This window comes from Chrysemys picta, chromosome 1, assembly GCF_011386835.1.
Source record: "Chrysemys picta bellii isolate R12L10 chromosome 1, ASM1138683v2, whole genome shotgun sequence".
NCBI lineage: Eukaryota > Metazoa > Chordata > Testudines > Emydidae > Chrysemys > Chrysemys picta.
This window is the reverse complement of record NC_088791.1, coordinates 96,250,120-96,272,157: the sequence shown is the minus strand read 5'-3', so window position 1 is coordinate 96,272,157 and position 22,038 is coordinate 96,250,120. Positions and strand designations below refer to the sequence as shown.

At 46.1% G+C, this 22,038-nt stretch overlaps 1 protein-coding gene across 30 annotated transcripts in view; it reads right to left on the bottom strand.

Moving 5' to 3' along the window:
• The window catches only part of RBFOX2 (RNA binding fox-1 homolog 2), a 246,656-nt gene that overhangs the window by 177,459 nt on the left and 47,159 nt on the right, over positions 1–22,038 (bottom strand). For 27 of the 30 annotated variants that reach the window (XR_010591977.1, XR_010591984.1, XM_065564271.1 and 24 more), the window contains exon 2: positions 12,961–13,011. The exons of 2 other annotated variants lie outside the window; for them this stretch is intronic. Coding sequence is in view for 25 of the 28 variants with exons in the window: in XM_065564271.1 (XP_065420343.1) it covers positions 12,961–13,011 (51 nt within the window). In the remaining 3 variants the exon portion in view is untranslated. Of the gene's footprint in view, positions 1–1,502; positions 1,595–12,960; positions 13,012–22,038 lie in introns of those variants that run through there. One more of the 30 variants, XM_065564269.1, reaches the window with a different exon arrangement.

Below are 22,038 nucleotides of genomic sequence, written 5' to 3'. Positions count from 1 at the left end.
GAGTCAGGAAAAACTGGTGCTGAAGGTTGTTAGTCCAATTTTATTTGGGTAACAGGAGACGGGGGCAAGGGCTACATATGGTGAGAGGGAGGAATCCCTTTTCAAGTGGGCTAAACAGATGAAATTCTGGCTACTGAACCTTATGGGGGAGTTGTACAACTGAGCTGGTTTCTGGGGTTCACAGCCTGGCCCAGCTTATCCATACAAGGCAGAAGAAAGGCCTGTCACTGGAATCCAGAGCTTCCTTCAGCCCTCGGGTATTAAGTCAGGCAAGGAAGAAACAGAAAGCTGTGGGACAGCTGTCTCAAAGAAATGACCCACCCAGCTGTCTGGCACCTGGATGGACACATCATATATCAGCCACAGGAGACCTCCAGTATTACAATTAATGACACAGACAGAAGGGCTTTAGCCTTCAATCTGTCATGGCTGTCATGATATAGATGGAGACACCTGTTTTCAGACCACTGGAGAAGGGGTTGAGGAGTGGGAGACCTGTTCCCTCTTCTATTCCTATAAATGGTGTGATAGATTATGGTAGGCTGATTGCAGTGGAGAAAGTAGGTGTTCTCTACAGAGTGGTCTCTAGGGAAACTAGGGTGGTTAGGGGCCTGAAAAGGGGGGGGGGGGGCATGTACCTAGATCTGATCAGTGACTCTTCCATTACATATAAAACACTGAGTAGGAATGATGCTTGACAGCACACTCAAATATTCATAATGATAATGCAGACTCAAAACCAACAGCATGCTAAATTCAGAACAGCCCCGGTGCCCAACCAGCCTCTTTCCTACAAAAGGGTCAGTTGTCTATTCCCAACATTTTTCAGCAAGACCCTCCTGTATTTCCCACTTTGTCCACCACCTTGGATATATAGTATTTGGCAACCGGATAGAGACTATTCCATGATTAAAACCTTTTCTTACATACCTTGCCAGCAAAAGCGCTCTCACAGCTCCTCAGATTAACTCTCCTAGTTCCAAAACAGACTGTATTTGGGGATGACAGACCCATTACCCTTAGATGCACACACACAAGCCTGCATTGGGTTCTCCCTGCTCTGTGTGGAATTGTTCATAACATTTTCTTCCCACTTCCAAAAATAAGATTTCTCTTGTCAAGATTAGCCTCCTGCACATCCACAGAGAGTAGCAGTAACTAAATGCTTACTAGCTAGTACACCTACTTTATCATGTCTTTTCCCACTTCTTAGTTGCTAACTCCTTCATGCAACCACTCAGCTTCCACCTTCTCCCCAAACCTTATGACATTCCCGTTCCACAGCAGCAGTCACAAATTTGTGGTTGACACTCTGAGTACATTTCCCAGACCTGAAGAAGAGCTCTGTGTAAGCTCAAGAGCTTGGCTCTTTCACCAACAGAAGTTGGTCCAATAAAAGAGATTACCTACTCACACTGTCTCTCTAATATCCTGGGGCTGACACACTACAACCACACTGAACACAACAAATGTGTAGTGACAGAAGAGACTAAAAGACTCACTTAGAAAATGAGAATGGTTTTCAGGAGAGGAAGGAGAATCTTTACGCTCCTACGCTTGGCTTTTCTGTACATCCATTCTGTAGACAGATCCAGCTCTGGAGTCTTGAATTGTTTCCACTTTAACATTTGGCACTTGCTATGCACTGGGTGCCCTCTTCTGGCAAAACACAGACACAGCCACACTGATCAGCTATCTCCTCCCACGTGGCACACAGCAGGCCCTTTATTGGTTCTGTTCAGTAACAGTTTTCCTAATAATGTAATGACATCAATCCCATATACAGCCAGAGGTGCCTCCTCTCCAAACCTCCTTTTCTTTGTGCTGACTGGTGTGTGGCTCACGTCAGAACTGGGACTTCAGAACTGAAAATGAATGATCTACTGCTGTGTGGTGTTGCAGCATACAATTTAAAAAAACGTTGCAGTCAGCTATGTGGTGATTGCCGTGCTGTGTGCAGATATTTATAGATATCCAGAGAGGAAGTCTGTAAAATGTCTTGGAATCTTTCAGAATTAAAAATGTTAAATAAATGTAGATATTTAAGTGATTTTTTTTTCAGTTCAGAAGATATCAAATGATAGGATAACTACACATACACAGGGAGCTGACAACTTCCCATCTCCCATGGGGTTTTGCTCCCCTCACTCAATAGTGCTCTGAATATCCCTAAGAAAAAATATCCCTACACAAGACAGACATTATGTTTGCACAGTTTTAGTTCTGACCGCATGAGCCTCAGACTGATCACCTTCTGTCAGCCTAGATTTCCCTGTTCTCAATTTGAGCTCGGTACTCCTAGTCAGACCCCCTTGTTCCTCACCTTCCTTGGTGTTTACAAGAGGGTCTAACTAGGGGTACGTCCAGACTCCTGTCGTATCGGCAGGTAGCAATCGATTTATCGGGGATTGATATATCGCATCTCGTTAAGATGCGATATATCGATCCCCGAATGCACTCCCCGTCAACTCCAGAACTCCACTGGAGCGAGCAGTGATAGCGGAGTCGACGGGGGAGCCGCGGCCGTCAATCCCGCGCCATGAGGATGGGAGGTCAGTCGGAATAAGATAGGTCGACTTCAGCTACGGTATTCCCCTAGCTGAAGTTGCGTATCTTACATCGACACCCGCTCCAGTGTAGACCAGGCCTAGGAGTAATGAGCTCAAATTGAGAACAGGGAAATCTAGGCTGCATACTAGCTTTCTGACAGTGAGATCTATTAGCCTAGTTACTCAATGGAAATAGTGGTGGTCCCATTGTTTGGGACATGGAAGGCTAGACTCAGAACACTAGCACTGGAGGGAACACTCCTGCATTGGCAGGGAAATGGGCTGGATGGTCCAATGTAGGTTCATAGCTGGGGTGAGGGTTTGGATTTACATGGGTCTTCCGAGTATCCCCAGAGGGGTCTCCTCTGCACAGTTCTTGGTCTGAGAGTACAGTAACTCCTCACTTAACATCCTCCCACTTAACGTTGTTTCGAAGTTACATCGCTGCTCCATTAGGGAACATACTCGTTTAAAGTTGTGCAATGCTCCCTTGTTTGGCTGACTTTACAAGGGAGCATTGCACAAGTTCCTCTTCTCCGCCTCCTCCCCCTCCCCCTCCCTTTCTGCCTCCCTCCCAGAGCTTCCCCCGCCACCAAACAGCTGTTTGGCAGTGCTTAGGACTTTCTGGGAGGGAGGGAGTGAGCGGGGAAGCTCCCCCCCACCGCACCCCCTCTGCAGGCAGGGCCACTCGGAACGCAGGGGCTTTAGGGTCTGCAGGGCCCTGGGCTAAGGGGGCCCCGGGGCCCTGGCCTGCAGCTCTAAAGCCCCTTTCGGAATGCGGCCCTGCGAGCACAGGCCGGAGGACTCAGGAGGAGCAGGGGCAGCCACACGGCAGCAGCCGGAAAGAAGCGTCGCTTTCCCCTTCAAAGCCGGTTGGAGGGCGCTTTGAAGGGGAAAGCGCTGCTTCTCTCCAGCCACTGGCTGCATGGCTGCCCCTGCTCCTCCTGAGTCCTCTGGCCCGTGCTCGCAGGGCCGAATTCCGAAAGGGACTTTAGAGCTGCAGGCCAGGGCCCTGCAGCCCCTAAAACCCTTGCGTTCCGGGTGGCCTGGCCTGCTGGGGGGGCAGCTCCCAGAATCGCGGCCATGGGGTCGGTGCCGCACTGCATAGAGCCACCTGCACACCCCCTGCAGCAAACAGGAGCTGCCGCAGGTAAGTGCTCTGCACCTCCTCCCGCACCCCCACCCTGAGCACCCTAACTCCCTCCCAGACCCCACACCCCACCCTGAGCGCCCTCCCCTACTAACTCCCTCCCAGACCCTGCACCCCCAGCCCTGAGCCCCAGGGGTAAGCCAGGGACACCTCCCCACCACAGTACTGTTCAGTATATAATGCCTTTTGTCTGCCCCAAAAAAATTTCCTTGGAACCTACCCCTCACATTTACATTAAATCTTATGGGAAAATTGTATTAGTTTAACATTGTTTCACTTAAAGTTGCATTTTTCAGGAACAGAACTACAACATTAAGTGAGGAGTTACTGTAGGTGGCACTGGAGGCGAAGAGGTAGCCCCAGGTGGGTCCCATCTTTCCTCTTCCCCTTCCACCCTTACCTATGAAGCTGCACCTGCTTAAAGTGCCTCAGCATGTGCTATACCAGCTTCAGCCTCTGGCTGGCTCTTCCCTAAGGAATATTTGACACTTACGCTTTTCTTCCAAAACTTCATCATTTATGTTGCTTTTAACTCCTTCCAATCTGTCAGTATCTTACTGATACTGAGGTGCACAGACCAGGACATACATGTTTGTATCAGAGATGTCTCAAGGAGGTCTTTTCCCTTCCTACTCTGTTAAAAGTCTTCATGTATGCACTCTTAAGTTAAACCGGTTTATTGCTGTGACCATGCTACATTTTAATCTCACGTCGACCACACTGGTCAATATCACTCCTCAATATCTTTCACAATGACTGCTTCCCAGATTTCTCCCTTCCTTTAAATTTCTGTTTCAGATTATTTTTGCCCAGATATTTATCTTGCCGTTTTCTGAACAGAATCTCTTTATTTTCTGCAAGAAGTTGCACGTTAGGTCAATAACAGAACATGTTACTGGGCCTGTCTAGTACAGAGTACGAACATTTACTCCTTGCTGACAAAAAGCTGGAAAAGTAGTGAAGTAGAAGGTTTTACTACTCTAACCTCAGTTCATCTGATCTTCTGTGCAAGGGAGGATTTTATTGCAGAATAACTACATGCACACATGGAGTTAGTCAGGAATAGCTATCCCAGAATAACTCCCTGTGTACAAGCCCTAAGACTGTAAGCTCTTTGCTCTGTGTTTGTACAGCGCCTAGCACAATAGGATCCTAGATTATGACTGGAGCTCCTAGGCACTGTCATGACAGACAGACAGGACAGATGAGCCTGAACTATTCCCCCACTCCCTCATGTAGACGCTCTGAATCACAGATAGAGATTTTCCTGCCACAGTAAGTATTGTCTTTTAAAAAGGTTAACACCCAATGTGGAATCCCAACTCATACTGCTACACTTCCCCGCTCCCGCAAAGAGAACAGGACAACCAAGGTTCAGAAAACAGACCCACACCAAACCAGTCAGAGGGCAATGAGGAGACCCTGCTAGCTGCCCCCTTTCCCAAATGAAGAAGGCATGAAGATGCTGTACACAGCAGAGAGACCCCCCCCCCCCAGAAGTGGTAGAGTATCTGTGAGGCGATTACACCAGGAAGCTTGGCTGTGGTGCAGTACACTTCCCCTGGGAGAGGCAGCAAACTCACTACATTTCATCATTAAGAGCCTTCTTGCCGAATTCCACACATCACAAGGGAATGGGAGGAGGCGGAAGGGCTGTGCTGAGCCTATAAGAACCAGGCACAGATCTGTGAATTTTCCAGTTGCCAGAAAGGGATTAAGCTGCACAAAAGACTGCCTGTTTTCAAAGCTTCTGCCAGTGATGCATGGCTCATCCAGACCAGTTCACAACCATGAGTAGGAGCGAACACACAAATCTTTATGACTAAGTTGCTCTGGAAACCTAATATACATTTTAAAACAATAAGTAAATAAGAATGCAAGAGGTCAGTGGCTCAGTTGGAAATGGATTAGATCAGTGGTTCCCAAAATGGGGTTCCTGGACCCCTGGAGGTCTGCCATGGGTTATGCGGGGTCCATCCCTGAAACAAGGCTGGAACATGTCAGAACAGCGTTCAAGCGCTTTTGCTGCATGGATAGCACCATTTTGTTCTCAAAATAACATCCTCTGTACAGCGTGATCTCACATGTTCCAAGCGTGAGAGGTCAAGCTGGCAGGGGCACTCCCACTCTGGCAGTGGCTTTCCAGTAATACCAGAAACAAGAGACATTTAGTCAGATACCAACGAGAAAAAAAGAAGGAAAAATGTTTGGGAACCACTGGGTTAGATAACTTTCACCTCGAGGCTGAAGCCAGACCAAAGGGGCAGTGACTGAAAGTTGTTACTAGCAGTTACCATATGCAGCCATACTACCTTGGACTATATTCTCATCTGTACTCATAAGAGGAGTAAGGTCAGACCTGGTGAGTACTTGGATGGGAAACCAACAAGGGAAATTGTGCTCTTGCATGAAGTAGCAGTTGTGATGTGATAGATGGCACTTTCCCCTCCAAATTAGTATGATGTTAGAACTCTGTATTCCTGGAGGTGCAATCTTTTAAATGAGGCTTCAAACTAACATTCTAAACCCTAGCCCTTTATGGTAGCTGAAGATCACTTTTGTGGCCCAGTTCCAATTTGTGCAATTACATTCTGCCGGCAGAATATGGCACATAGCAATGCTACTCAGCAGTCTGGAACAAAATGAGGAAGAGTACCATATTCAATTTACACTGGGGAAAGGGCATACTTCACCCCAGAAGTGGCTGAAGCAAATTCCAGATATTGTTTATAAAGCACTTTGGCATGAAAAGCACTAGAGAAATACAAAACAGGGGAAATGATTGGCAGAGTCATAACGGAATAACAATTTGGAAGTAACTGGAGTAATTATTCTGGAATAAAGTCACATTTATTCCAGAACAGAGAGTCCACACAGGGGAGTTATTCCACTATAGCAATGCAGGTCAGTTTCTTTGTGTAGACATGCCTACAGTATCTAAGAGGTGTTGGCAGGACTCATGAAATGAGCTCTGGAAGTCTCAGTTGAGTACCTAAGGGGCAGGTATTCATATCACAGAAACCACCACGATTGGTCCCTTTGTTGGCAGACTCAGCAGAGGGGCTAGGGCTGAATAGCACATAGAGCAGCAGTTCTGAAACTGGGGTACACGAGCAGGGCCGGATAAAGCCAGGGTCCCAGTTCAAGGGGGGCCCCCGCAAAAATAAATCACAGGCAGCGATCTCTGGGCCACTTGAAGGGGTGCTAAGGCAGGCCTGCATGCCAATGCCCCACGACGCTCCCAGAAGCAGCTGGCTGCTGGCACGTCTCTGCGGCTCCTGGTGGGGGGGAGGTGACTCTGCGCACTGCCCCCACCCCCAGCACTGTACCCACAGCTCTCATTGGCCAGTTCCCGGCCAATAGGAGCTACGGGGGCGATGCTTGCAGGCATGGGAAGCTCACAGATACATGCTGTCCCCCTCCCGCCAGGGGCCGCAGAGACGTGCCAGCAGCCAGCCGCTTCTGGGAACAGCGTGGGGCCATCATGGCACGCAGGCAGCCTGCCTGAGCCCTGCTGCACCACTGGCCGGGAGCTGCCTGTGGTAAGCACCTCCCAGCCGGAGCCTGCACCTCGCACCCCCCTCCTCCACCCCAACCCCATACCCCAGAACAGAATCCCCCTCCTGCACCCAAATTCCCTCCCAGACCCCGCACTCCCTCCTGCACCCTAATCCCCTGTCCCCTCCTGCACCAAACTCCCTCCTAGGAAAAAGACATACAGGGGCCCCACAAAATCTAATAGCCCCGGGCCAACAGGAGAGTTAATCTGGCCCTATCCACGAGTCATGTCCGGCTCCAGGGGGGTCTACAAGTCATGTCCAGGGCCGTCGGCCCCGCTGATCAACTCTCCCTCCTCCTAGTGCCTCCTGCATGCCACGGAACAGCTATTCAGTGGGGTGCAGGAGGTGCTGAGAGGGAGGGGGAGGAGCAGAGATGGGGCGCACTCGGGGGAGAGGGCGGAAAGAGGCGGGAAAGGAGGCACAGGAGTGGAGGGAAGGCAGGAAGAGGTGGGGCGGGGCCAGAGGCTGAGCGGGGGTTGAGCACCCCCGGGGAAAATTAGAAGCCGACTTTTAAATCAAAACGGGAGTCCTTGGGTTGCTAAAGTTTGAGAACCACTGGCATAGAGAATGAATTCCCTTTACCTATGCATGTGGCTCCCCTTCAGATCAACGATGAGGCACAACCATTGAGGAAGTCTGTATTGCCACTACCCTGTGCTATTCTTTTCTGGACTGGGTGACTTTCGGTGACTGCACCAGTCACCCAAAGAACAAACCTACAATTCCTAGGAAACCTCACAGCCCTGCCCACCATGTTCCCCATCCTCACAGCAACAGCTCAAACACAGCCCCTAATATAGCACTGTATCCTGCAACAGAAGCTTTTCCTTTTTCCCTTCAAACAAATAAAGTTCTATCCAGTCCTGTGCCCTGGTGGATCGGCCACACACTCACCTACTCCTGTTGCTCCCATTGTATCAAGCATAGGTGACTGCTCTGGCAGGAAAGGCCAGCAGGACTACAATGAAGCAAAGCACAGGGAGACCACTGGAGCAGCCCAGAGATTTAGCCATCATAAGCCAGACTGTAATATACTTGGCTGGTACTACTGAGATTGCGACAAATATGGCCTCCATAGGAATCCCTATTCTAATTTATTCAGTGCTGCATCTGATGACAAGTAAAAGAGTTAAATACTTGGAGAGGAATTAGGATACACTCTGTACCGTAGACCTGAGTACTCTCACATTGCATCAGTGAGTATGTCTACACTGCAATGTGAGCCCATGCTTGAGCCTGGCTAACCCCCCTTGGGTCTACACTGCAATTGCGCTAATCCAGAGCTCAGACCCAGGGTCCGAGCTCAAGTCAAGCCAGGACCCAGGATCCAAGCCCTATTGCTTTGCAGTGTAGCTGCAGGTCCGCTTGACTCACGTGCTGGGAGTCAGCCGGAAGTAATCCACAATTCCATAGGAAAACCTCCTTAATCCTCTCTGTCCCAACAACCTGCAATCCACTCTGTTGAAAACAGAAACGCCTCCCACACACACCTTGGCAAATGGCAGCAGCTTAGGTCAGCGTTAACCCATTCTGGTCTGATCACTGATCTGCAAACACACTCCTGGGCAATGGAGAGGGAACCGATCAAGCCTTTTCTAAAGTTAGCGGCTTCCTGGTAACATGCGGCGGGAAGTGGGGGGCAGTAAAGTTTCCCCACAGTCCACCGCATTTCTAGGGCCACATTTTGGGGAAGGGGAGTCATTAGGGACTCTGGGATATAGTTACTTTGATTCAGGTCTGCACACTGCAGAGTGGATGCCAGAACCCTGGGTTCAAACATAATGGTCAGAAAATTCTTAACCTAGGGTTAAAAATACAATGTAGATGCTCAAGCCCAGGGTTCCCAGACACAGGTCAGCTGACTCGAATCCCACTAACCCTGGGCTTACATTGCAGCGTACACATACCCAGTGAGGCCTTGAACAGTTACCTGGAAGGGAGGAAGAAGGAAAGGAGATAAAACTGAAACAGTCAAGAATGTATGGATAAGGTTTATCCACTAGATGGTGTCAAGACAACACAGGGAAAGGTTTGCAGACGTCAATTAATGGCACTTGCAATTCAAAGGTGTGAAAAAGGCATACTGGAAGCAATGGAAGAAAGGTTGAGTTATCCCTGAGCACTTTTATCCAGAAAGTAAAATTCAGTTTTGCCATTTCTGCTAAAAAAATGACTTGGTAAGAAAACAGCACAGTTCTTAGAGAGAAATAAATGTGACATGTCAGAAGAGAGTTAGCTATGCAGCTTTTAAACACTAAGGCCCGGATACATAAAGGTATTTAGGTACCTAACTCCCAGACTTATGCTCCACTACAATCTACAAAACTCCTGCCTGGCTGCTGCCGAACCCTGTATCACGAAAGTTTATGCCCAAACAAATCTGTTAGTCTTTAAGGTGCCACCGGACTCCTCATTGTTTTTGTGAACTCTGCAGGCACCTAAACTCTTTTGCACCTAAGTTTTTGAAGTAAAAGTTCAGCATTGCAGTACCTAAATCCCTCTGTGGCTCCGCGCCTAAATCACCAGTTCAAATCCAGCTCTCAGTTGGAGTGCGGGGAGAAATCTCATTCAACAGACCAAATTGCTGTTTCTGCATCTCATAATTGTTTTAGCATGGAGCCTGAATTACTAAACATAACCTCCCTCACCCTACACTGCAAAGAACCAGGTGATAGATTGCACACCGCCATCTCTACAACACCAGACCCAGCCTGTGGCTACAGAGGACTTTGCTCTCTGCTGCTATCAGATTAGAGGCTCCCAATCAGATTAGCTAAAAGCTTGAAATCCCATTAGTGAAAGCCAGGTCTGAATTTCATCTGCCTCAGAGCCAAAAGTGAGACTAAGAAAAAACCCTAACAGATCAAGAAATAAAAAAGAGCAAATATGGAAGGAAAATCATTTTACAGAAAGATTTTCTAAAGTGAAAACATGACGCCTAAAAATTGAGCTTGCTTGGCCTGCCAGGAAACCTCCATGAAATAACTTGCCATCTGAAATGCCTATACACAGTGGCTAATATATTGATACCTGTGCTCACCTTCATGGAGGGGCCACGATTGTGCTACGTAGAGTTGCCAGCACGCTGCAGTGTCCCCACGATCTATCAGGGTACAGTGGCCATAGCAGGGCCTATGATTAAGTGATGCTGTTTATTCACAATTTCAGCCTGTGCATAGTGTCCATGGCCTCACAGGGTATTTGCACCTGGTTCATTTTTTTTGTTTGTCCCAATGGATCCTTTGAATAGTTCTGTCCTGCACAATGGGGATTTGCATATGCCTCATGAGGGCCAAGGATTAGTTTCACAGTTGCCAACCTCATGGCATAGTCTCACCAACCTCTCTCCCAAGCTGCTGCCAGACTTACTCTGGGCCCAAGCTAAGATGAATTGGGTGACAATTCTTGAGGAAGTCCTTTGATTTGAGTCTGATTATTTATTCAATAACTCATTTTAATTTGTTGCATGATTGATTGTCTGTTCTTGTTTTGTTGGTGTGTCACTCGCCTTAAAAAAAAAACCAGCCATCATGAAACCTACTACATTTCGCTAATATATTCAATGTTGCGTTTCCATTACTATTACCCTTGTCTTCTCCCTTCCCGCCCCCCCCTTGTGTTCTATACCCACTGTCACACCTTGACCTTATTTAGATTATAAGCATGTTTGAGCAGAGGAATTTATCCTACATTTGTACAGTGCCTAGCACACTGGATCTCCATCTTGACTGGGGCATCTGGGAGCTACTGTCTTGTAAATAAAATAATAATGCAGTTAAGAGATGGATTTGATTGCCAGGGCACCCATCAGGAAAGTGTATACAAATAGGGCATATGCATGCCTAGATTGGCTGCTGAATAGCAATTGATTTTGGTCCTCTGTTTTTCAGGCAAATCATCAGAAGGTTTAAACATGTTCAGGTTACAAAAGCTGTAGTTCGTATTTTATTTTTGTGTCTCCCATTGCTGTCCCAGGGTGCAGAGTGAGGGAGAACATTCAAGATTGTTCATATAGTGTCCCAGGTGCTCTCAGGATGGCCTTGAATGGCAGGAGTTGGAAGACAGGACGGAGCATAGCTGAGAGCTGATGAGTATCAATGCAAGTGTTCTCAGCCCCACATGCAGCCAAAAGAAGAGTTGCATGATAGATGACAGAGCCAGTATTCTGAACTGTCAAATCTAATACTAAATGGTGGGGCCAAGAGCATTGTAACACAGCACTGGCAGAACTAACTCAGCCATTGTAGCTATAACATTTATATTTTCGGTCTATGTCTCTACAATAATGTAGAGAAACCCAGTGTAGGATTCAATGGTGGCAAGGCTTGTAAATTGTACTTGCTCTCAGCCAGGGTCTTGATTGTTCAAATAAGGCATACAGGTGGCTGCAATGCCAAAATACTGTAGCACAGACAAGGCTTTTCTTTTTGCAGTATGGCTGGGAATCCCCTAACTGGTATGGCTGGTCCACCTGTTTTTTTCAGCACTTTGTGCAGTAGGAGATCACAGACTATGCTGCACCACTGGCTCTGTTGCACCACTCTATATGCCCTTGTTCTGGTCACTCAACCCAATCCCCTCAACCCCATGGAATCACTATGGAATAATTTTCCAAATTCCCCAGGAATGCACAGATACAAACAGTTCAGCATCATGGCAAGCATGGATACAAACTCAGCTAACACATGAATGTGGTGCCCCTACAACAGGGTTAGGGAGATTTTCTGTTTGTTTGGGGGGTTTTTTTAGTGCAACACAACAGTGTTTGTTGAAAGAAAACCAGAGCATGTGACACTGGAGACAAACATAGCTGTACTTCTACTGTGCATGTGCCCATACTCCTCACTTAGGTCCCTCAAAAATCTCCATAAAATTCAATTCCAGAGTTAGAATAAAGGTTTCAGACAAGCTTCAGGACTTCTTCCTGGACAATGTTGACTTGCAAGCTGCAACGGGCAAAGGGTGACAAATATCCTTACGATGGAAAGGTAGAAAGATAATTTATGATGGCCCTCTCCTCCCCTGCTCTACACAGACTCATCAGCTGGCGTTTCCTACCTTCCGTGGAGTGGGAAGGGGATGTTGCGATGGCTGCAATAGACCAAACCATATAATCTTTACTACTTTAAAATTAAAATATCCTCAATTGATGGATGGGGCATGGGCCCTGCAGGACTCAAAAAGCACCAAGGCAAATTCATAAGAGCTAGAAGCAACCCATCCTGGGCCACACTGTTCTCTGCTCCAGCAGCACTGCAAGGGAAGATACCTCTCAGACAAAAATTGTGTTTCATCTCTCCTCAGCTGCTAGAGTTACAGCAATAAGAACAAACCCGAGTGAAGAGTTCACAGAATGAACATCTACACTGAGTAAAACTGAGGAGACAGAGTGGGTATTTTGGATTTAGATCTGAAGTCCGGTTTTACAAATAGCCAAGGGTCAGGAAATTCTTTAATGAGAACCACAGGGATCACATTCAACCCCTCATCATGCATGCAGCCACATTCCATACGTGGCATGGACAAAAAATGTGTTTAATTTACTGTATACCTCTGTAAGCATTCAACCAGTGAAATAAAACAGTCGCCATTCCAAAACAAACAAACAGTGTTAGGAAGCCATCTGCCAGAACATCCACAAGCAGACACACACACACACACACACACACACACACACACTTTACTGTAATCGGACTCTTACTTGATTGTCCCTCGCAGGGTATCCATGATAACCTGAGGTCAGAGGCTCATTCTACAAGAGAACAGAAAAGATGAATGCAACGCTTGTAAGGAACAGAAACAAGGGGTTATAAGTCTACCCAAGTCCAGGTGGACACAAGAAGCTGCAATGATTTGGGGAAAGAGGCAGGTAACATTTAAATTTTCTACTGACATCCTATTTTCTGTGTGAGTCAATGCACCTAAATACAGACTAGTTTGAAACTACATATTCCAGAGTGCATGGAAGAAGAAAATACAGGCATGAAATAACCATAAGCTATTCCTACTTCATCTCCTGTGAGATGTATTTATAGTTTTTGCTATTTTTCACAGGACTTTTTTTTTTTAATGTCTCTTTTTCCATTGTGGAGATAGAACAATTATAGTGTAAACTTCTGTGTGCTGCTGCCCAGTTAACCCAGTCCTGGAGAAAACTCTCTCCATCTAAACAATGGCAGCAAAGGTGTGAACTCCTTCCTGCAAACCGTGCAACACTGACACGTGAACATAATGTTAGACAGTTACAGTCAGGGCCGGCTCCAGGCACCAGCCGAGCAAGCTGGTGCTTGGGACGGCAGATTGTTGGAGGCGGCATTCCGCCCAATCCTAGGGCGGCACGGCCACTTTTTTTGGGGGGGGGGGGGGGTTCTTGTTCCGCTTCGGCCGCCCTGTAGGGGGCGGCGGCGCGGAGAACCAGGGCAGTCCTCTTTCTTCCCTCCCCGCCGACCGGAGCAGAGCCCTCGCGGTAGGCGGCGGCGCAGCGGGAGGGGCCGCATGGCAGCGCCCCTGCTGTAGCCCTGGCCGCCCCCTTCTCTCTCTCTCCCGCCCGCTCTCTCCCCCTCCCCCAGCCGGTCCCCCTGCAGCCGTGCTCCGGCTGCGCTGCAGGTTTTTTTTTTTTTTGCTTTGCCTTTCTGGCCGCCCCGTTTTGTTGTTTTTCTTCCGCTTGGGGCGGCCAAAAAGCCAGAGCCGGTCCTGGTTACAGTTTAAATTACAACCTTACTAAACCTGGGCAAAAATATCTCACTCACTCCCCAAAAGAACTAATGTTCTAGCTTCTCTTCCCTCACCTCCAAATGGGCTCATTGCTCATGCTACTTCCTACATCAGCAATTCGGTCACACTGCCTTGACTGGAAGGATATGCGAGTTTTCTCCATCCTATTCATCCTTGGAATTTCTTATAATTTCCCAGCCTCTCCCCTATTCTAGCAGTTACAGCAGAGATGAGGTGAACATATCAATGTTTTTTTTTTTTTTTTTTTTTTTTACTCTTCCTGGAGATAGGAAGAGAATCTCTCCCAAACTTGCAAATTCAGATTGAGGGAGAAATTAGGCAGTTTCACCATACACACGCCCCTTTTCTTTGACAAGGTTAGGGTAGGGAGTGAGTAAAACTGAATAGGATTGCTTCAGTTTCATTCTGCTGCTGCTCCCTCCTCCAGCGCAGACGGGGGAAGAGTTGTATGCAGACGTTATAAAATGCTGGTGATGAAGAAAGTAGCAATCCCACACTCCTGCATAGAGTTTGTTTTTAAACTGTTGCTACACACCGCAGTAGGTATTGTTTGGCAAGAGGGTGTTCTGGAGTCTTAACAAGCTCTGCATGTTATTCCAGCTGTTTGCTTCTAGAGGAAAAACTAGGCAAAGCTGACCAGACCCAAATTGTTGAAAGCAAACCTGTGCCAAGACTGCTGTTTCTGCCAGTAGTTGAATTGTTGGAAACAGCTGGAAGTTAGATAGACTTTGTAAAGACAACTGCTTCGTGGCAGAAGGTGCTGTATTACTTCCATTACACATCATGACTATCATTACTATTTTAAATAAATAATTAATCGCGCTGTTGAACGACAATAGAATACCATTTATTTTAAATATTTTTGGATGTTTTCTACATTTTCAAATATATTAATTTCAATTACAATACAGAATACAAAGTGTACAGTGCTCACTTTATATTTATTTTTGATTACAAATATTTGCACTGTAAAAAAATAATTTGTAATTTTCAATTCACCTCATACAAGTACCGTAGTGCAATCTCTTTATCATGAAAGTTGAGCTTACAAATGTAGAATTATGTACAAAAAAAACTGCATTCAAAAATAAAACAATGTAAAACTTTAGAGCCTACAAGTCCACTCAGTCCTTGGTCAGCCAATCACTCAGACAAATAAGGCTGGTTACAATTTGCAGGAGATAATGCTGCCTGCTTCTTGTTTACAATGTCACCTGAAAGTGAGAACAGGCATTCGCATGGCACTGTTGTAGCTGGCGTTACAAGATATTTACGTGCCAGATGCGCTAAAGCAGAGGTTCTCCAACTGTGGTCCACAGACCACTGCTCCATTCAGGTGGTCCGCGGATAGTTCTCTCTAAGGTGCACACCTGGGTGGCCGCACATGAGAGAATGAAGGGCCACCCACCTAATTAGTGGAGCTGCGCAGGTGTGGCTCCACTAATTAGGTGCCTGGACCCTGGAGAAGACACACATGTAAGGTGAGATGGTGGCCTTGGGGGGGAATAGGGGGCAGGTGGAAGGGGCAGTGGGGTGAGAAGAGGGGGTGGGGGGAATTTGGGACATGCAGGGCTGTGGCGGCGAGAGAAAGAAGCGATTTTCCCCAGCTCCAGGGGATGCTGCTGCCAGGGAGAGACTCCCCCCTCCTTCCCAGCCCTAGCTCGGGGGCTGCCGCAGCAGGGGAGAGAGGGAGAGACACCCCCCCATTCTCAGCCCCAACTCGGGGTCTGCCACGGTGGAGGAGAGAGGGCACATCTATTGCATTAGAAAGGCAAGACTACTGATATTAAAATACGAGTTGTGTGCTTTTATTTTTAGAACAAAAAAACAATTATTATGGGGCTTTTTATATATATAAAATATATAGCGGTTTTATCCAAAGTGCTTTATAATAGTTAGGTAACTGTACAAACAACATTTGGAAAGATCAATAAGTGGTCTGCCGAGACCTCAGCAATTTTCAAGTGGTCCGCAAAAAAAAAAAAAAAAAGTTTGAGAACCACTGCGCTAAAAATTCATATGTCCCTTCATGCTTCAACCATCATTCCAGAGGACACGCGTCCATGCTGATGATGGGTTTTGCTCAATAACGATCCAGAGCAGTGCGGACTGACGCATGCTCATTTTCATCATCTGACTCAGATGCCACCAGCAGAAGGTTGATTTTCTTTTTTGGTGGTTTGGGTTCTGTAGTTTCCGCACCACAGTGTTGCTCTTTTAAGACTTCTGAAAGCATGCTCCACACCTCATCCCTCTCAGATTTTGGACGGCACTTCAGATTCTTAAACCTTGGGTCAAGTGCTGTAGCTATTTTTAGAAATCTCACATCTTTAGAAAGCTTGCATTGGTGCCTTCTTTGCGTTTTGTTAAATCTGCTGTGAAAGTGTTCTTAAAACGAACATGTGCTGGCTCATCATCCGAGATTGCTATAACATGAAATATATGCAGAATACAGGTAAAACAGAGCAGGAGACATACAGTTGTCCCCCCAAGGAATACAGTCACAAATTTAATTGATGCCTTATTTTTTTAACGAGCATCATCAGCATGGAAGCATGTCCTCTGGAATGGTGGCCAAAGTATGAAGGGGCATATGAATGTTTAGCATATCTGGCACGTAAATACCTTGTAACGCCAGCTACAAAAGTGCCATGCGAACACCTGTTCTCACTTTCAGGTGACATTGTAAATAAGAATCAGGCAGCAGTATCTCCCGTCAACATAAACAAACATGTTTGTCTTAGCGACTGGCAGAATAAGACGTAGGACTGAGTGGACTTGTAGGCTCTAAAGTTTTACACTGTTTTGTTTTTGAGTGCAGTTATGTAACCAAAAAAAAAAAATCTGTATTTATAAGTTACACTTTAATGATAAAGAGATTGCACTTCAGTACTTGTATGAGGTGAATTGAAAAATACTATTTCTTTTATCATTTTTACAGTGCATATATTTGTAATAATAATATAAAGTGAGCACTGTGCACTTAATATTCTGTGTTGTTATTGAAATCAATATGGAAAATGTAGAAAAATCTCCAAAAATATTTAATAAAATGTCAATTGGTATTCTATTGTTATAAGTGCAATTAATCACAATTAATTTTTTTGAGTTAATCAGGTGAGTTAACTGCAACTAATTGACAGCCCTAATTTTTATTTGAGAATTTTCTTCAATTTTTATGGATTTTTATTTTTACAGTTGCTGGAAATTAAAGAGCGGGAGTGGGGTTAGAACTGCACTGACAGCAGGACTGCAGAGGGCTGTGGGAGGTTCCCTGCACAACTGAAGGGCCCAAGACATAGGGGTGCAAGGTGTGGGGGAGGATGCTGTCCTAGCCCAGAAGAGTAGAGACCCCACCTCAGGCCAGGACTGCAAGGAGGAGGACCAGCAGTACTCTGTGGCCACGGACTCAATAGTTCCAGCCCAGGGACGGCTCCCACACTGCCGGCTGGTAAGCAGGGCTGTGACAGCAGAGCTGCAAAGGGCTCCTTGCACAGCTGTGGGGCCGGTGGCACCTGATCCCTGCAAGTGCAAGGTATGGGGAAGGCTGCAGTCCTGACAGGACAGAGCAGAGACCCACTGGCAGGGCTGTCAAGAGGACAACGACGAGCCATTCAGGAGCTGGGTGGCCTCCCTCACAGCTGGGGGTTTGTCCTTCTCCTGCTGGTCCTGGCCACGGCTTTCCCCACACTTTGCACCTGCAGGGATTGGGTGTCACCAGCCCTGTGACAGCACAGGGAGCTTTCTGCAGCCCTGTCACAGGAATGAGGGAGCAGATCCATGACAGCAGGCTGCAGAGGGCTCCCTGCACTGCGACAGGGCCGGTAACACTCAATCCCTGCAGGCACAATGGGGTTGGGGGCTGCACTCCCACTGTTACAGCTGGCTACTTTTTTAGTCAATTTCAATGTGTCAGCTGAAATCGACATTTACCATTTAAATTGAATCCTGCCGAGCCTACACTCAAGTCAACATGTGATGTAGTTGTGAAAACAGCAAATATCAATCTGGGGTGGACGTAATACACAGGAGGTAAATGTCCCACTCTGCTGGGCACTGGTGAGGCCTCAGCTGGAGTACTGTGTCCCGTTAAGGGTGCCATAGTTTAGGAAAGATGTGGACAAATTGGAGAGAGTCCAGAGGAGAACAACAAAAAATGATAAAAGCTTTAGAAAACCTGACCTATGAAGAAAGATTACAAAAGCTGGGCATGTTTAGTCTTGAGAAAAGAAGACCGAGGAGACACCTGATAACAGTCTTCAAATAAGTTAAGGACTGTTATAAAAAGAAGACAACGTCAATTGTTCTCCATGCCCACAGAAGGTCGGACAAGAAATGATTGGTTTAATTGCTGCCAGGGAGATTTAGGTGAGATATTAGGAAAAACTTTCTAACTAAAAGGATAGTTAAGTACTGGAATTGGTTACCAAGGCAGGTTGTGGAATCGCCGTCATTGGAGGCATGCAAGAACAGATAAGACAAACACCTATGAGAAATGGTCTAGGTTTATTTGGCCTTGCCTCAGCATGGGGGAGGTGGACTAGGTCAGTGTTTCTCAACTTTTTTGATACCAGGGACTGACTTGCTGTCTTCCTAAACTGTGTCAGGGAGATCTCAGGGACCAGCGCCAGTCCACAGACTGGTCGTTGAGGAACACTGGACTAGGCGACCTCTCAAGGTTCCTTCCAGCTCTACAATTCTAGTATGCCATGATTAATAATGGAATAATAGACTCTTCAAACTCCTCATATTATTAATTAGTAAAAACTCATGAATAGGCTGCTTTTGAAGAAAGTAGGTGCAACTAAACAAAATTATCAAGGATTGCTGTATTTAATTATTATGGTTATAGGCAGAGTCATATCAATAGCTGAGGACATTCAAAATATCACCATGACACTTGTGGAAGCCAGAGAGAAGATATTTGCTGCTGTCAAGGCAAGAGACATGAATGAGATTTCAGCAGCAGTAGAGTCAATGTTGCAGATGTGTTGCATTTTTATAGCTCTTCATCTTCAAAGGGTGTTAGAAATATTGACTACATTCTCATAGCACCCTGGAAAGTACACCTCTACCCCGATAGAACGCTGTCCTTGGGAGCCAAAAAATCTTACCGCATTATAGGTGAAACCGCATTATATCGAACTTGCTTTGATCTGCTGGAGTGCGCAGCCCGCCCGGAGCACTGCTTTACCGCGTTATATCCGAATTCGTGTTATATCGGGGTAGAGGTATAGAAAGATTGGCAGACACAGAAGATGTGGGAAGGAAGGAAAGGGCAGGATGATAGACAACTCCAATGTGATAGGCAGTGGAGACAAATGGGATGTACAAGTCAAGGAAAAAGGAGAAAAAATGTTATTTGGAGGATGCACTTGTTCACATCAGACATTAACTAGAGGAATTACTTGGACAAGAGGCAGAAAGGGTAAACAGACGCCACTTGTTATAGAAGATGAGAGATATGTATGCACTGTATATGACCAAAATAAAAGTGTTTGAGAGAAAGTAACCCAAAGTGAACATAGATTGGTTTGGCAGAGGCAGGGAAGAGAGCCAAAATTAAGCTTTGTGGGACTTGTAAGTGAAAGGATTTTGATGCAGAAAAGTCATCTCCAGAAACAGAGTGGTTTGACAGTAGGAGCTACCTCAAGAGAGAAGGAAGTCAGTCAGAGATGGCTTGAGAGTTATGCAGCTGGTCCAGGATTCAAGACTGCACTGAGGTCAAGGAAAATGAGGAAGAAGGAAACCCATACAACAAAAAGGTTACTATATGGTAAGAAGTTTCCATACTATGACCGAAGGGGGAGAAACCCACACAGACTGAACATAGTCAAGGATATTGTTGTACAAGAAGTGCCTGAAATGAGAAAAAGCTACTTTTTTAAGAAATATGCTGAAAAAGGAGGTTAGAGAGTGGGCAGCAGCTAGAGCACCAAGGTCACAGAAGGGTCAAAGATACCTTTCTGCCTTTCTTACAGAAATGGTGCCATGTGGCACTGCACTATTTGCAAATTCCCTGTTGTGCATGTTGTAGCTCTAATTGAACTTAACTCTCCAAGGGGAGTGGGGAAGTGCCTGGGGAAAGCGGGCTCCTGCCAATAGTCTCTGGTGCTGCCAATTTTACAGGTCACTAATTGTGAATCTAGGAATGGCCATGCTGCCTGATTATTCTGTACAGAGTTTGCCATTGTTGAGGACTATAAGGAGCAGGGAGTGAAAAGGTTAGAACAGGTTAAACTCCTATGACTGGAACAGAACAATCCAGTTAAACCAAGTAGAGAGAAAATCCCAGTAGCAGATCCAAAGGAGAAGAGGAAACAAAGACTTAATACAGAGCAAAATATATCTTACTGCCTACACCCAACACAACTCATTCCACAAAAGAGGAGTGGAGAAAGAGAGGTTTGAGTAAAAAAACCTCGCACACATCCCTCCTCAAAGAGGAAGAAGAAAGTGTCTGCCTTCCAGTAAGATCAACAGAGCCTGGTGAGACAGGACAACCCCAGCTAATTCCAGTTCCCTCAGGACTCCCTCCTACCAACACCAAATTAGATTTCTCTCCCCGTTACCTACATGCAACCAGCCATTTCCACAGAGATTTAGTTAGGATGTGCCAGCCAGTGAAATCAAATCAAACTGCCATGGAGCATTTCATCATTTTGTTTATTGCTGAAAGGCACTTCCCAGGTGCTTGAGACCTACTTTAAAGTGGGGAGAATAACGTGAAGAGAGGGGAGCACAAAGGCATTAGATTTCGTATTGTCACAGGCATATCACTTTTTTGACAGTCTACTAATCTCTCACCCATGACTCCCTCACTCCCACAGTGTTTGCAACTGTGGCACAGAAGTAATAGTTACAGTACATATGCCAGCCCACTGTATCTGTGACTTACCCCCACAACTCCTCCCATGAAGTCCATGCTAGACCTTTACACCCTGCTTACACCAGAGGGTTTTGGTTTTGTTGTTTTTTGGTTTTGTTTTAGTTTCCCCGTCTTACTAGTACAAGTTCACGTCCACCAGCATTAGCAGCTTAAGAGCTCTGGTGCAGACAGCTCATAAACTCCCAACTCCATTTCCAGCAACATGTCATCTAACCCAACTGGGAGCAAATCTAATTGAGACGCTGCTGAAAATGCTGTTGACAGTCAGACCACCCACACTATGGAGCTAAACCTTACTAACACTGATGGAGATGAACCTGAGTTAGCAATGATGGAAATTTTAAAGAGAGGTCTCTAGACAAGACAAGATTTAAACATAACTGATGGGACAAACTCAATATCAACTCCTCTAATGAAGTCCATTTACTCACATGTGTGATACAGTAAACAACGGCCATGTGTGGGAGCCACATGGAAGAAAGACTCAGCTTAGGGCAAGCGGCCCCCCGCTTTCCCTCCTCTGCATACACACAGTCAGCATCCAAGATAGGAAATACCATAGTCCTCACATGTACTGAAAGGTCCAATAGGTTCCCTTAATTTTACTCTATAAAACAAAGAAATTGGAGATTGAAAAGATCTTAGTTTTCCTTTGTCCACCACTACGGTCAATACAGGATACTGACAGTTTAGTTGTAAAAGGAAGCAAGTGATGGGGTGCCAACCATTTCCCTTAAGATTGTTCAGTGGTCTAACAGACTTCAGTAGCAACTGTTTCTTGACCATCAGCCTAAGTTTTTCCCTGCAGCTTGGGGACTGCAAACACATCATAGGAACTTAACCTGGCAAGCATGGAATATATTGTCCCAGCAAATTTGTCCAATGCTTTCGGAGAATCAATAACTGCTGAATTCAAGCTTTCATTTAAAATAAAGTTTCTAGTTTTTATGGTTACAAACAACCTCCCAAATATGAATCAAAGACATGTTTCTTCACTAAGTCTGCAGCAAGACAGCACAGGTGGCTGAACTGTTGATGCTGCTAAGGAAAGTGGAGTGAAATTAACATAATTCTTGTCAATTTCTCAACTGCCCACATGGTTCTGAACCACAGCAGTAAACCTGACAGGTGCAGTGGTCACCCAATGAAATTAAT